The sequence below is a fragment of the Haplochromis burtoni genome, unplaced genomic scaffold (genome assembly GCF_018398535.1).
Source record: "Haplochromis burtoni strain Fernald_Lab_line unplaced genomic scaffold, NCSU_Asbu1 Contig_34, whole genome shotgun sequence".
Taxonomy (NCBI): domain Eukaryota; kingdom Metazoa; phylum Chordata; class Actinopteri; order Cichliformes; family Cichlidae; genus Haplochromis; species Haplochromis burtoni.
Genome location: NW_024582395.1, coordinates 2,317,811 through 2,332,816, shown reverse-complemented (window position 1 = coordinate 2,332,816; position 15,006 = coordinate 2,317,811). Strand labels below are relative to the sequence as shown.

General features: G+C 40.5%; 2 protein-coding genes across 5 annotated transcripts in view; one reads left to right on the top strand and one right to left on the bottom strand.

The window, feature by feature from the left end:
• LOC102297560 (dmX-like protein 1) overlaps window positions 1-11,039 on the top strand; it is a 61,076-nt gene extending 50,037 nt beyond the window's left edge. For all 4 annotated transcript variants that reach the window (XM_042219525.1, XM_042219524.1, XM_042219526.1 and 1 more), the window contains 9 exons: window positions 959-1,077; window positions 1,468-1,615; window positions 3,924-3,984; window positions 4,420-4,547; window positions 5,105-5,182; window positions 5,326-5,417; window positions 5,550-5,602; window positions 6,071-6,288; window positions 7,617-11,039. In XM_042219525.1, the coding sequence (XP_042075459.1) occupies window positions 959-1,077; window positions 1,468-1,615; window positions 3,924-3,984; window positions 4,420-4,547; window positions 5,105-5,182; window positions 5,326-5,417; window positions 5,550-5,602; window positions 6,071-6,288; window positions 7,617-7,850 (1,131 nt within the window). In that variant the 3' untranslated portion in view covers window positions 7,851-11,039. The remainder of the gene's footprint in view (window positions 1-958; window positions 1,078-1,467; window positions 1,616-3,923; window positions 3,985-4,419; window positions 4,548-5,104; window positions 5,183-5,325; window positions 5,418-5,549; window positions 5,603-6,070; window positions 6,289-7,616) is intronic.
• Window positions 11,040-13,281: 2,242 nt separating this feature from the next.
• The window catches only part of hsd17b4 (hydroxysteroid (17-beta) dehydrogenase 4), a 33,343-nt gene continuing 31,618 nt past the window's right edge, over window positions 13,282-15,006 (bottom strand). The window contains exons 24-25 of the mRNA XM_005919087.3: window positions 14,822-14,949; window positions 13,282-13,791 (exon numbers count right to left, since the gene is read on the bottom strand). Coding sequence (XP_005919149.1) covers window positions 13,702-13,791; window positions 14,822-14,949 — 218 coding nt within the window. The 3' untranslated portion in view covers window positions 13,282-13,701. The remainder of the gene's footprint in view (window positions 13,792-14,821; window positions 14,950-15,006) is intronic.

The following is a 15,006-nucleotide window of genomic DNA, read 5'->3' as shown; positions in this document are numbered from 1 at the left end:
CATTTAATGTGATATACACCCCCAGGATAAGAATCTCGCCTCCAGAAATCTTCCTTAAGAATATTTGTTTCTCTAATCAATATTTTCATGTGTGCAGGGGGTCAAACATTGTTGTCGGTTACGAGGAAGAACTCGCAGAAGATGCAGATACTTCTAACAGTAGTTTGTGCAGACCAAAGAAGGAGACTAATAGGAGGATTGGACTAATAGGCAATAAATATGTCAGTGTCGCATTTCTCAAGAGGCAAAAAAAATCAAACAAGTAGCTTTACCCCAATTGTGCATAGTGACAGATCGATCTTGTGTGGTAAAATAAAAGTACCACTTACCAAATTAAGGAATATGTATTGTGAATATGGGGCGGGGGAGCTCTTCCCTATTCCCTTTGATAAATAATGTATGATTATATGTAATTCTTACAGGACTTGCTTATTTCAAAGCACGATTTACTCTTTTCACATTTTCACATCCATATCGGATGCTTTGTTTACATGCAATGGATACCTTGTTTTTCTGTACTATTATAAAAAGATGGCAACTATTTGAGTCGATTCCCCAGTTGCAAATAGATGTGTGGCACATGAGTTGCATTCGTCGGTGCAAACTAAATCAGACTGACGTGTTCGCGCTCTCAGGGCTGATTGTGCAAGCCTTTTTATCTTCTGTGTTTTTGTTCATTTTGTTCAATGGTTCGGACCTGGTGTTAGTGAATTCTTCTCAATATTCATCTCTGTTCACATTAGTCTACGTTAGCCTGAGCTGTGTGTTTATCCAGAGTGATGTATTAGTACTGGCTTCTTCTAAAAAGCAAAAATGGAGAAGGGTGGTTTTAGTGTTGGTGAATCTCTACATTTCAGATTTGGCACATGCATCCAATCCAATTTTATTTACATTGGGACTCATATTTCCCATACCCCAATCCTCTCTGCGCTCACTTCTCTCTCTGTGTTTCTCCCAGGCCAATCGTAACTGTTTAGTCATGGCCTCCACACATGACATTCAGGAGTTGGATGTGTCATCCATCTTGGCTACTCAGATCTTGACATGGATCGATGATGACGAGGCTGAAGCCAAAGGGTAAGACAGCAGTCTGCTTTTTACATATATACAAACAGCCATGAGTTCATCCAGAGTGCCATCAACTGTTCAACCTCGTGCCAAAAGAGCAAAATGTAAACGTTGGATAAAGACACTTTAGATTGTGTACATGCATCTGCACTGCCTCTCTCTGTATAGCACAGAGAGCATCTGTTTTTATATACAGAATTCTAAATATTAGCTCACAAATCACATTAGGTGTTAAGGTACTTTGCAGGTTTGTTGTTGAAACCTCTGTGCATATCAGTCCAGCTGTTGCAGGACTCATTGTTAGCTAATGATGGCTCTTTATGACTGGTTTGAACCAGCCAGGCACCTCGTCTCATCATATATATCACTTCTTCTTCTTTTCTTTTTTTTTTCTCTAAGTGTGGGTGGTGACGACTTCCTGGTGGTCCATACACGCGATGATTTTGCCGCCCTCCACGGCACCACGCCATACACCCACAGTAACCCTGGCACTCCTATAAACGTACCGTGGCTAGGAGGCATGCAGACGGGCAGAGGTGCCGCTGTGGTAAGCTCCCAACCTGGATTTATACAATAAAACGGCCAAATCACAAGGAGTGCTGTATTTTTGTTGGGTTCTTTTGTTTGTTTTGTGTTTACATATAAATAACATAATTGTGACTTTTGTTGTATAATATTGGGCCGATTTCAAAAATGTGCTAGTGTTTTAAAAGTGTTACTTTTAACATTTGCATTTCACCAAAACCTGATAAAACAGTTGTGAAATTAAAGTTGGCTGAATGTTCACCGGATTATCTAAACAAATAGATTTTAGCAGATTTCTGTTGTCTTGATGTTTGGAAACGATCAGATGTAATATCAAGCACAGTTTTTCACAGTTTGGCTCCATGAGCTTTCATTCACTACGCAGTGATAATGGGTTTATAATACTCCCTGCTGCTTTTGTGTAATTAATTGATGTTGTCTGCACTTTTTGTACTCAAAGCAAAAATCCTCAAAGCATAGCTTAAATAAATAATTCATTTTTGTCTCTGTCTGTTTTGCCAAAAGCGTTGCGGCTGCTAACATTAGCTCCTCTCATTGGCTTACTGAAGAACTGAGATGGTGTTGTGAGATGTATGAGTCAAACGTTTCTGCTGTTTTTGTGGAAAAATGTGCTGATTTCTACCGAGCGGAGAAGGTTTGCTTTAGCAGGAGGGAGATAATTTGGTTCTTGTGGTGTCATTGAGTCAAGTAGATGCGACTCATGTTTGTTATTTCAGCTAGTTAACTTATTGCTCCTGATATGCAGACTGGACAGTAAGAGCCACATTGCATCGTAAGTATTTTACCAACCAGTCAGTTTGTTCAGTGTCAGAGTGGAGTATATTTTGAGATGAATGATAAATGGAATCCTCGATAGAAAATACATTGCCATTAATTTCAGCCTCTCTCAGCCAACAGTCATGTTGCATATTTTCACTCTGATATACTGAGGCTCAGTAGGTTTTTCCTCCTATCATTATAATAGAACAGCCTATTTAATTTCAAAGCAGGGTTTATTATTAGCTAACAAATTGACACACGAGAACTCTAATACTTGTATCAGTTTGGTATCAGATGATGAAATACAGTAAATACTAGGATGGTCTCTGTTGACTAATGTGAACTATGTCCTCAGTCTTTGCTTAAATGAAGGATGTAGTCAATGTGATGTCACCCAGTGGTTTTGGGCACCAAATCTGGCAACTTTTTCTTAGAGACAGAAGTGATTAGCTCTGTGTGAACGCTAGGGAATATTTAATTGTGTAAAAATATATACCAGATGAGGATGGTAAGATATGGCACTGCCCTAGTGTACAGTTATTCATTAACTCTCATATTACACATGCCAGAAGTTTCAAATAATGGGTTCACTGTATGAACATCAGTTTCTGCAAGCCAAAACTGAGCATGTAAATGCTAAAGTTTATGAGGGGCAGCCAATCAGAAGAAACAGTGGTCTTAAGGGAGAGGAGTAAAAATGGAATGCACCATAAAACAGCTCAAAATCCTCCTTTATTTTATTATCTTTTTTTAAAAAAGCGGATTATTTCTGAGTGCAAGAACGAATATGGAGTTACAAATTAATTACCCCTGAAAGAGAGCGTCAAACAGGAGGGAAGCAAAGTGGCAAAAGTTTTTTCCGCTCAGGCTGATGGGGTATTGTCCTCACCCCCTTGGGCGTGCGGGCAATGTGGTCACCTAAGTTTGTGAATGTAGTAATTTGAAAACAAGGTAACGTAGGATTTTCAAAATAATACCATAGGTGTGTTGACTGGGAAGCTGAGGGTTTGCTAATGGCAGTTGGCCAACCCTCCAGTATTTGATGCCAATATTTTTAATTTATCCGTCAGCTGCATAGCCAAAATATTGAATATCAATTAAAATGTCTAACCTACAGCATGTGAAGACATTAAGTTAGACTTAGTGTCTGCCTTTTGGACTATAACGTAGACAGAATTTACTTTAACGAGAAAATGATAGGTTGTCAGTGGATTCACTGGAAGCAGGAGTAAGCACCTTTCTTGCTTTTGATGATCATGATTAAAGGGGTCACGTTAAAGTTAATCATCAGAATCTACATCATGTTATTTCTGAATGAAGCACGTGTGAGGGAGCCATGTGAGAAGGGATTTAAAAATCATTCCTTCAAGTCATGTGACACCGTCAGGAAACGTGTATTTTGTGTAAAAGGGGCTTTAAAACAGCATAACACTGTTTCACTACATCTCTCTGCACTTCACCCGGTTTTAAAGATTTATTCTTTACCATGATGAAGCTCTGTTTTCTCACTGAATTTCTCCTCTTCCTCCTCTTCACTTTTCTTCTCCCAGATGATCAAGAGAAATATCAACAATGTGCGAAGAATGACCTCCCATCCCACACTGCCGTACTGTAAGTACAACTCCGATGTCTGTCAGTAGATTAGAAAACTGTTCGCCTATTAAAAGTGGTATTCAGACATCATATATCTGCTGTTGAAAAACAGCCTTCAGGGGGTGAATGCATACAAAAAAAAGTTTCTCTTATGTTGATATTCGTAAACTGGCAGAGCTGTTTTCCATTAGTCCCAGTGCTGCTAAAGGCTGAGTGCGCTCACTTTGCTGCAAACTTGTATTTTCCAGTCAAACTGCAGACTGGTGATGCAGCTGAGGAGTGTTTGTCTGGGATGAAAACGGCTTTCAATGAATTTAACCTGGTCTTCACTTATGTAGTAGATGAATTTGGGAACAAAGAAGTGCCAAAACCCTCCTGTTGAGGTCTGAATGGTCACTGGGATGTATTGGAAGATGAGCTGTCATCACGTGCGGTTTTGTTTCTTTTCATCAGACTTGACAGGAGCTCAGGATGGTAGCGTGAGGATGTTTGAATGGGGTCACTCCCAGCAGATCATCTGCTTCCGAAGTCCAGGCAACTCCAGAGTCACCAGGATACGATTCAACCATCAAGGAAACAAGGTTACAAACTCTCACACCCCTCCTGCTCTGTGTACCAGGATAGTGAACACATTGGCCTGCTGACTACCGCCATACAGATGTCAGGCTATTCTTAGCTTTGCAACATGACTGCAGAGTGATGTGAGCCTGTCGCATTCGGAAACGTTTTCACACTTCCTCTGCTGTTCAGGCACGGACCACAGCGGGGAGGTTGGCTTCAGCATGCATTGTTCTTCAGCTCAGTGATTCAAACACTCTAAACTGAGGCACTCGCCTCAAGCTAATAATTTTCTCAGATGGTGCCTCTCTCGTGCCAGCGCTCTCTTACCTGCTTGATGCAGCCCAGAGCGCAAAATATGCTTTGAGAGGGCAAAAAGGAATGAGAGGATATAGAAAGCACTTTAGTTATGTAAGTGGTGCTTGGCCGTATGAGGCTTTTGACATGTTTTGGAGGACAAATTCACAGTGAGGGAGTGAGCACAAACATTTTTTAATATATATGTCAAATGCAATATAAGGGATCATTCTATCCTATTTACAGCAAAGTGTGATATCTGCTTTGTGCTTGTTTTCTGTAGTTTGGGATTGTGGATGCTGATGGAGCCTTGAGTCTCTGGCAGACCAACACAAGCGGGACTACACCGAAACCATACCTGGTGAGATGCTCGCAGCTCATTTAGCTGGTTTTTCTTCTATATCCCTCGAGTGTCCTCCTGTTTTTCTGTCACACTCCTTTTTGTTTATTCTTGTCCTGCTTTATTATTAACGTCACTGTCACTTCTCTGTTTCCCGCTACCAGACTCTGCAGTGCCACAACAAGACAGCTAATGACTTTCTCTTTGTGGGCTCTTCCTCCCTCATCGCCACTGCGGGTCTTTCAACAGACAACAGGTCCCACAGACTTTCCAGTCAATTTAATCCTATGCCACCTCTCATTAAACACTGAATCTGCTGTACCTAATGATATGTTCTGTAATGAAAATGTTAGAAAATACTGTAATTTGGTTATTTTTGACTCTACAGGAATGTGTGTCTGTGGGACACACTAGTGACTCCTGCTAACAGCCTTGTGCAAGGTAAGATACTGCACCTAATTAGCCTATTTAGTAGTGTCTTTGACATGGTTAATCACATGCTTCAATGGATTTTCTCCAGCTACTCCAGCTTTCTCCAACAGTCCAAAGACATGCATATAAGACTAATTGGTCTTTCTAAATTGGCAGTACTTGTGAATCTGAGCATGAGTGATTGCGTCTCTGTGTTAGCCCTGTGATGGACTGGTGGACTATTCAGTTTTCTCCCCCTATGACAGCAGGGAAAAGGACAAGATATTAAATTAATGGAGGATGCCTTGCAGGCTCCTTGGTTATGGTTCACAGATTCCTGGAGATTGCCAGTGTCCCCACATTCAGAGCCGCTGTTCTGTAATAAATACCTTTTGGTGTTGGAAAGAAAGTTTGAAAACAAATTAAATCAAATGACGAAAAACATTTAAGAACTATGATTGACATTTTTCTCTTCTGTCTACCTCTCTCTGTCCTTAGCTTTCAGCTGCCACGAGTCCGGTGCCACCGTGCTCTCCATGGCCCCCAGGCAGCAGCTGCTTATCACAGGCGGGAGGAAGGGCTGGATCAGCGTGCTGGAGCTTTCCCACAAGCACCAGCGGCAGAGCTTCCAGGCCCATGACTCGCCGGTCAAAGCACTAGCCGTCGATCCAACTGAGGATTGCTTTATCAGTGGATCAGCTGAGGGCAACATTAAGGTTTGTCAACTAGTCTTTTTGACATTTGATGTGTGATAAAATGTTTCTGAGTGGCATTTTTTTTCAGGTGTACAGCACTTGTTAATTTGTTTGCAAGTGGGAAGCAGACAGTTTGCTGTGATATAAATGCTCTTCGAGTTTCTTCTCGAAGGTCTTTAGTTTTACATGAGCTTCGCTGGGTACAGTGATCCTAAAAATCTATATGAAGAGACTTGATCATTTCCTCTACCCTCGTAAATTCGTCACTTGCAGAACTGTCCTCCAGGGCGTTTGGCACCCAGACGTGTATGTCTCTGTTGCGTTTATCGGTGGAGACGGTGACCTCCAGCAAAGCAAAAGAAATCCATTGTCACTTGTGATTAACCACCTGCTCGGGACAGCTGTGTGACTGATGGAGACTAACATGTAAGGTGAAAGTGGGTTGACACTGGGAAAGGCAGAGGAGAAGGCAGTAGGAGGAGGATGTGAATGTCTGCAGCTAATATATTACCAGAGACAGCAGATCTTTTTTATCTTTTTGACTTGGATATGCTGCTGCAGATCACACAGCTGTCACTCCAAGGATGAAGCCCCTGTGTCGCTCACATGTAGAATGGTGCAGTGCACATCTGCTTGAAATTCAAATGACTTTCACTCTGGATAATTGCACAGAAAAAAAAAACCTTTCAAAGCTGTGTGTGAGGTTACTCATCTAAAGTCTTTAAAAGCTTATAAATGTGCAGCACAACAGTTTTCAGTTTGCAGTCAGTCCGTATACAATTAAAGTGTTTGATGAGAGCTGGAACTTCAATAAATTAGATACCTTAATGAATCATGCAGCTCCCAGACTGAGAATACGAGTCAAATGATCCAAGTTGTTCAGAGCCTATCGAGGTCTTCAGTGGAAACTCAGCCATGTATTTCTGTTTTTTCTGGTAAAGAGGCCACAATACTTTCTGCTACAGTAGCACCCAGACCTGACCGTGTCACATTGATGTTGTTTTCAGTGAAGAAATAATTCTTAAATACAGGCTTAAAGGGGCAAAGTAAGAATGCATGAAACAATGAAATGTCAACAGCGAGTTGTAGCCATGACAGAATAAAAGGTACCAAATTAATCTCAAGTTTGGCAAAAGATATTTGGTTTGGGGGATTTTAATTTATTTTTTTATACTGGTCATGTTTTTTAATCAGAGAATGAGCTTCATCAGGTTCTTAGTAGGTTCAGTTCATTCAGGTTTGGTCCTGTTTATAGATGTTTTTATAGAGACGCATTCTCCCTTTGACTGAAACAAACTCCATTAAACTGTCCTGTTTCTGATTTTTCAAATCTTCCCTGCTTCCTCCAGGTTTGGAGCCTGACCACGCATAGCCTCCTTTACACCTTTCCCAACGAACACGCTCGCCAGTCGCTGTTCAGGAACCTCGGCACAGGTGTGATGCAGCTCGAAGTGGGACCAGCTAACTACATCTTCTCCTGCGGCGCCGACGGTACCATGAAGATGAGGATCCTCCCGAACCGCTTCAGCGTTACGAACAACAACCACGGCAACCTCAAGAACGATGTGAAATTCTTCATATAGACAGAAAAGTGTGGCATTAAAACAGTTTATGTGAGCAGAGGCACGATTTGTGAATTGCGTGTCATACGTGATTGGAAAAATGGCAACTGATTCATTTCTAGGATTTATAGACTTTCACAGAAGGGAGCGCTCGCCGGTTGTGATCCACCTGAATCCAAATTTGACTTTAAAGCTAACCAAACACAGGAGCTTTTACAAGTGTTTTAAAATGTAGAGAAAGGCAAATGCAGGCTAATGTGCACCTTCAGTCAGAATCAGCTGAAGGAGAGACAAAATAAGCAGCTGGAGACTCTGGACAAAACAGCCATCTCTGTCTCCACCGAACAACACATGGAGAGCACTTTTTGCACAGGAAGTGAAAGCTGTAGGAGCAGGTGTGAAGTCTAAACCTGCAGCATTGTTTCACTTATACAAGATACGTTTTAGTTTGTATTAGGAAATCAGTTGTGATGATGGCAAAAGCTCTTCTGGAAGCATTCAGGTGATCACTTTCAGAGCCCTCGGCACAAAGCGGAACAGTCGGTGGACGTTCAAAGCACATCATATCCAGTTCTGGTGCTCCAGATAAACCAGCTTGGTTGGAGTAGCAGAGGATCAGGACGCTTCACAGCCTCCTAGTGTTATGTTGCTGCTGTGTTTAGTTTTAGGCACCTTTCTGTAACCCAGCTGCAATTGAAATGAACGCAGGATTTATAACTATGGTACCAATAAACATGGTTCATGAATTTAAAGCAGCGGCTTAACATATTTGGGAGATTCTCTCATTCGTTTTCTGATACAGACCTTACGCGACAGTTTTAGACTACTCTCGTGTTTGTCCGCTTAAATATGAGCCTTCAGCGAGCTGCTGGGTGGCTTAGAACAAAAACCAGAAATGGGGAAACTGCTAATAACGGTCACAAAATCAGCCGATCAGCACACACTTTCCTGGGATCCACGCACTCATAGGTAATTAGCTCCATCCGTTAAAGAAGAGTCTGGCATATTGACGCTTTTTACCTTCATACACACCATCGGAGAGCAGTACAAGTGCTCCTTGGCTGATTTTGTTACTGCTAGACGAAGCCAATAGTTTCCACATCAGGGCTGTCTTTATTTTTAACAGACAGACATGAAAGTGGTCGAACGCTGTCAGAAAGCAAGTGTTTTCCAAAATGTTGAGCTGCTCCTTAACCAGGCTAGCAGGATTTAGTACATTTAAACCACTCTCACGTGACGTGAGTAGCATTCATCATCCATGCTCTGCCGGGAAACCTCTGTTTTTTTTGTTTGTTTGTTTGTTTTTTACACACACCAACCATGCAAGCACACCGCCCTCACTCCCCAGCGTCTCCTCCCAGAAGCCACCACAAATACTGCTCAGGAACAGCATGAAGAACTTGGAAAAGAGCCCAGACACCCAGATTCCAATGTGATCTGCCACCAGAACAAGCCTCATCCTCGGGGGCCACCCCTCCGCCCCGAACTCACAAACCCTACAGAACCCGAAGGATCCGCTGCACCGACCCGAAACCACTCGCTCCATCCCTCAGCCGGTCAGAGCTGTTCATCTGAGCAGCTTTGGGAAACTGTTTCGGTCTTTTTGGATGGTTTAATGTTGTGGCTGATCGGTGTATGCGTGCCACCACCCAGTGGACTGTCTGATTGTGCCAGATTTTTGTGTATTTGCACGTTAAAAACTAAGCTAAATTATATGTAGTGTTATGAATATAAGGATAGAAGGCAGGCATAGTCTTTGGTGATGAGATGATGACAATACGTAATGAGATATTTCTTCATCTCGGCCTAGAACCAGAGGTATTCATTCAATATTAAGTGTCCTTAAATCTCTGAAAGCTACTTCTGCCAACCTGGCACAGTACTAGGACTGCTGGTTCTGCTCATGTTGTTTATTATTGATAATCGGTTGCACAAGGTAGCTTCAATTTAACACATTGATAGGGGCCGTCATAACTGAGAACACCACCTCTGGGTGAGTTTTGTTTTTGGAAATGTTAAGCTTCCGATCATGTAGCAGGAAGCTTTGCTGTTGGCAATGGAAAGGTTTTTTTGAGGGGGAGGGGTTCAAATTTTATGGAGATTTAGTTTTGCTGTGGAAATGTTTTATTCCGGTTACCCTGCACCTCCCTTTCATCGACTCCTAGCTCTAATTTTTCACATGGACCATGATTGACAGATGTCTTTTGAATAATTTGCCTTTATTTTAATTTGATTAGATTTACTTCTTCTTTTGTCACACTTAATTATCAATTATCTTTTTAAAAATTCTTTAACTTCTTTTTATATCATCCAAATGCAGCTCATTGCCTTCAGTACACGTTTGGAAAATACAATCTAGACTGTTGTATCACATGATGCGTCTTCCACTTGAGTAAGGAAGAGGCTCTTACAAACTGTTAATCCAGTAAGCTAACTGCCCATAGAGCCTTGTTTTGCTGCTGTAGGGAAGCAATTAGAGATTAGCTTTGATTTCAGGGTGGATGAAGTATAGAAAACCTTTTATATGAAGCAGGTTGATCACAGTTACATACTGCGTGTGTAAATATAAAGATCCATGAACTAGCTTCTGATAATACCTGCATAATCGCAACGATTAGTCGTAGATTAGCGGTAGGTAACGACGAAAGCCACTTTATGAAGAAAATCATTGTGTACAAACAGGTATATTTATGAAAATGTTCATATTTAGAATTATACTGTTCAGGCGGCAGATGTAATCTTACTAATTTTTCTTTTCTCGTCATTGTTTCCTTTTGTTTTGTTCTGGGTTTTTTTGGTTTTCTGATGTGGACTATTTTTGTTTTTCACACCAATTAAAGTGTTCGGAGATTCCTTTGTACTCCTGCAGCAGAAGGACAATAAAATGAGTTTTATCAAAGCCAAACGATATCTGCTCGTACAGACACTGGAGAATAAATAATTGTTTTTTTTTAATCTAATACTTCTCATTATTCTTTCAAAGACTGGAACATTTCAGATTCTCTTTATTAACGTTAAAATCGTAGATGAAGAAACTCACTTGGCTTGATCACAAAGAAGCGGATCGTCATATCAAGCGCTTTAAAAACACTTGCATATTGAAAATGTGAATTTGATCAGATTATTCTAATTTTATAGTAGAGATATTGTATAAATCAGTGTATTATAAACAGGAAAATGTACTGATGTAATAAAAGGATTGTATAACACGAGCAGATGTGTTCTGTGATGTCAGAGCATTGCAATACACAATCATATCTGTGTTTTCACTTAGTTACACCTGTTAATCTGCATATTGATCTAATCAGCCAATCGTACGGCATCGAGTCGATCCATTTAGGTACACAGACATGGCAACGGTGACCTGCTGAAGTTCAAATTAAGCATCAGAATGGGGAAGAACGATGATTTAAGTCATTTTAAACGAGACGAAATACTTTAACTGTGATTTGGCGCTATATGAAAAGTGAATTTAATAAATAATGGTTAACTTTTTCACACCCATTTCCAGCTCCATATATATTCTTCCGTTTTGTTCGGTGAACCTCTCGGTTTATTTGATTTAAGCTCCTTTACGTTTAAAACGTTGACCTTTTGTCTGATCGGTACGGAAGAGGATTAGGGCCACGGGGGGAAGTGGGCAAGTCTTTTTTATTCTTCTTCTTCTTTTCCTGAATTCTGAGAAAAAAGTCAGAATTCTGACTTTTTTCTCAGATTTTTTTCTCCAGTGGCCCTAATCCTCTTCCGTAAATCGGCCATCTCTTACAAACCAAAGATTTAACCCATTAAAGCCTGAAAATTCTTTTTTTTATTATTATTATTATTTTAAATGGTGAGTTTATTAAACCATCTGACAAATTTGTTTAAAAAAAATAAATTTTACTTCCATATTGACTTTTAATTTGCATCTGGCTTTTTTAATGTGTTGTGCAATTTATTTTGGTTTTTCAGAGGGGAAAAAGTCACACTGGTGATGTAGTGAAGTCTCAAACTGCATGTATAAAATATGACACACTCGGCATTACTGCACATACACTGACCTCATATTAAACTATATATAAAATGAGGATCCACCACTGTAAGACTAACATATAAAGAGGAGTCCTTACTGTAGGCTGATTGTGGCAACCACTGCAACACCTGCTAAAAATACATTAAATTCAGTTTTTCCTTTTAAAGAGCTGCCGGTGGTGACTCTGCGTTTCGACTCTGAATCACTTCATTTCCTTTAAAAAGGGAGGGGAAAAAAACGCACATCACCTTTGCTCTGATAAAGATTTGGTGGTAATTATAGCAATTACAACAAGGTCCACCTGACAAGTTTTTGCCTCTGTGTAAAACCTCAATAGACCTGAAATGAACAATCAATGTGTGATTTTAACTGCAAAATTACATGTTTATTTTAGGTGGTACTTTTACAAAGAAGAGGAAGAAGTAATTACACAAAGGATTATGTTTTAACATTCTTCAGTTAGTGATTTTCCAAAGTCTTTGCCTTCTTGTTTGTGGATCTACATAATGAGTTTCAATATGAGCAGCTACAAAACAAATTCAGCTCAAAGAATTACCTTCAGACCTTCTATCCTTTCATTTGTTAGAAAAGATGAAAGAAACAGGCCACACCTGGCTGCAATTTATTTTTGCTAAACCTCTTGAATTAAAGCTGAAAGTCTGCACTTCAATCACATCTTGATTGCTTCGTTTCAAATCCACTGCTGTGGTGCACAAAGGAAAAAAGAATATTAAAATTCAGTTTAGATGCTGTAAATGCTTTAATAAAAGTTCTGTTACCGTTTCAGACAAAAATCAGTCTCAGCATGAAGTTTACGGCTATATTCACACTCATTCAATTTTTATATAACTCCAGATGACTGTACAATAAAAACACAGGATAAATACTGTTTTAAAAAAAGGATGTGAAGAAAATCTGTCATTCTGCAGGAACTATGGTATTTTTCTATACTTTAAAACCAGAGCGCTGTACATACGACAGGTCTTCCTCAGTGCCATGGTTGGCAGTTTGGCTAACATGCAAAGAAATGCAGCAGTGTCCCACATTTCCTGCCAGAAAAACTAACAAAACAGGACTGTAGCATAAAAAAAACGTTTGCTCCAGTGGTCAGTGAGTGCTTATTAACCTACAATAACTGACATTTTTGGACACAACATTGACATTTGGAGTGGCATTTCCAACAGCCTGACAATCTTATAGCTTTCCCCTGCGGGGCCCCTTAGCCATTGAGTATAGGTACATATACGAGGAGCGTGGGGGGGTGTAGAGCATTTATGTACTGCCGTTGCCAAAAATACAAAAAACAACAACAACAGAGTGTTGAGAGTGAATCAGAAAAGCTGCTGGAAGCGAAGAGAGCTGCAGATGCAGGAGGTCTCTCATTCACACTAAACACAGTCAGTAGATACATTAAAGTAAAAAACAAGACATCTTTAGCCATTTAAGTGTTAAACGATGAGGTTTTATTCTCATTTAGTTCTTTTTAATAGAAGAGCAATCGTTTCATTAGACACATTTGAGCACAGTCTTTGTGAAGCAATTACATTTATGAAATGCTTTGGTTATTTTCTACATGATTCATTAGGCACAAGTTAGGAAGGACCGACTGTAGCCAGGTGTAAATAACCAGGTGCTCTGAATTACAGTTTCTCCTCATGATGGCTGAGAATAAAGACGTTTTATTTCAGACTCTTTGAAACTTGATTAGTGACACTTCAGAATTAATTCTCAGGGTCACTTTGTGTGTTTCCCTTGAGTGGAAAAGTATGTACACACACACACACACACACACACAGAAGGAGAAGGCGAGCTTGTAGGTTGGTCAGTTCTTGAAGTCATTTGATTGGCTGGCTGAGGAGCTCACAGCTTGGCGTAGTCCTTCAGGATAACCTCCAGCTTCTGACTCAGCATGATGTTCCCTCTAACCTTCAGCTTGCCAGAGAAGAAGGCCTAACAAAGAAAACAACAAAGAAACACTTGAGCATTTTTTTTTTCTTCCCAAAGAGCCACAGTCTCTTCTGTTTAGGAGCCGGCTGGCTGTTAATCGTTTTCAAGAACAAAGAGAGAGCAAAATGGGCCAAGACGCCTGCAGCTAACACCAACAAGGTCTCGGACAAAAGGGAATCTTTGGCTACCGGTTCTCTGGCAGCAGAACAATCAAAGAATATTATATTATTCATATCCACAAGGTACGGAGCCAAGCGTGCAGCAGAGAAGCGCCTTCACTGGGAAAAACTGAACCACTGCCGACTTGTACCGCTTTCCACAGATAAGATTTAAAAAATAAAAAATAAAAAAATCAATCACATGATGGGGTTATGATGACCCTGCAATGACAGCGGTGTCCCTTTCAACCCCATCGACTAATCTTCCTCCAGCTGCTCCTTTTCATCATGAGGGAGAGTGGAAAAGCAGCACCCAGCCCGATGACGCTCTTTGTTAAGAGCGTGCACACGCGCTCCTCAGATCAATATCAGGCGCTCCGGGAAGCATATAAATTCTTTACAGTAGCCACATCCCATCTGTCATCGCCAGTGACAGATGGGAAGCTACAGACATAACAAGTACTGCCGATTGATTACCCCCGCCGAGAGCTTTCTGATCTGATAGATCATTGCATCCATTATTTTTTTAAAAATCTGACATGACGAGATCAGGGAGGTAGTCGTTACAGACTGAAGGGCTCCTCGAAGGCACTTTCCCTTTAATTACAATGTACTAGAAGTGATTTTAACATCCCAAAGAAGACGTGATTTAAAATATGAGGCTTTTTTTTTTAAAACAAAACCACTTGGTCATAAAAGGATTTCTGCAGGTTTTTGTAAACTTTAACTAAAATATTTACCAGTGTGAGCACAGAAGCTTTAAAGAGCATGAAGCAGGTGAGTCACTGTGCAGAATTTTAAAAAAATAAATAAAAACAAGGTCATTCTTCACACAGCAACTAATTAACGTTGTTTTATTACGACTCAACAGTCACCTTCTGAGGGTTGAGCTTCCCCTGCACCACCTCCATGAAGTCTTCGTCCGACACAGTCATGGTCACATCCACCTTTCCGCTGTAAGGCCCTTTGTGCAATGACCCGCTGCCGCTCTTCAGATCAATGGCTAAAGGAAAACGGCACAGAAGAAAAAAGCTAAATCAAAATCAAAGCTTCAAAATTG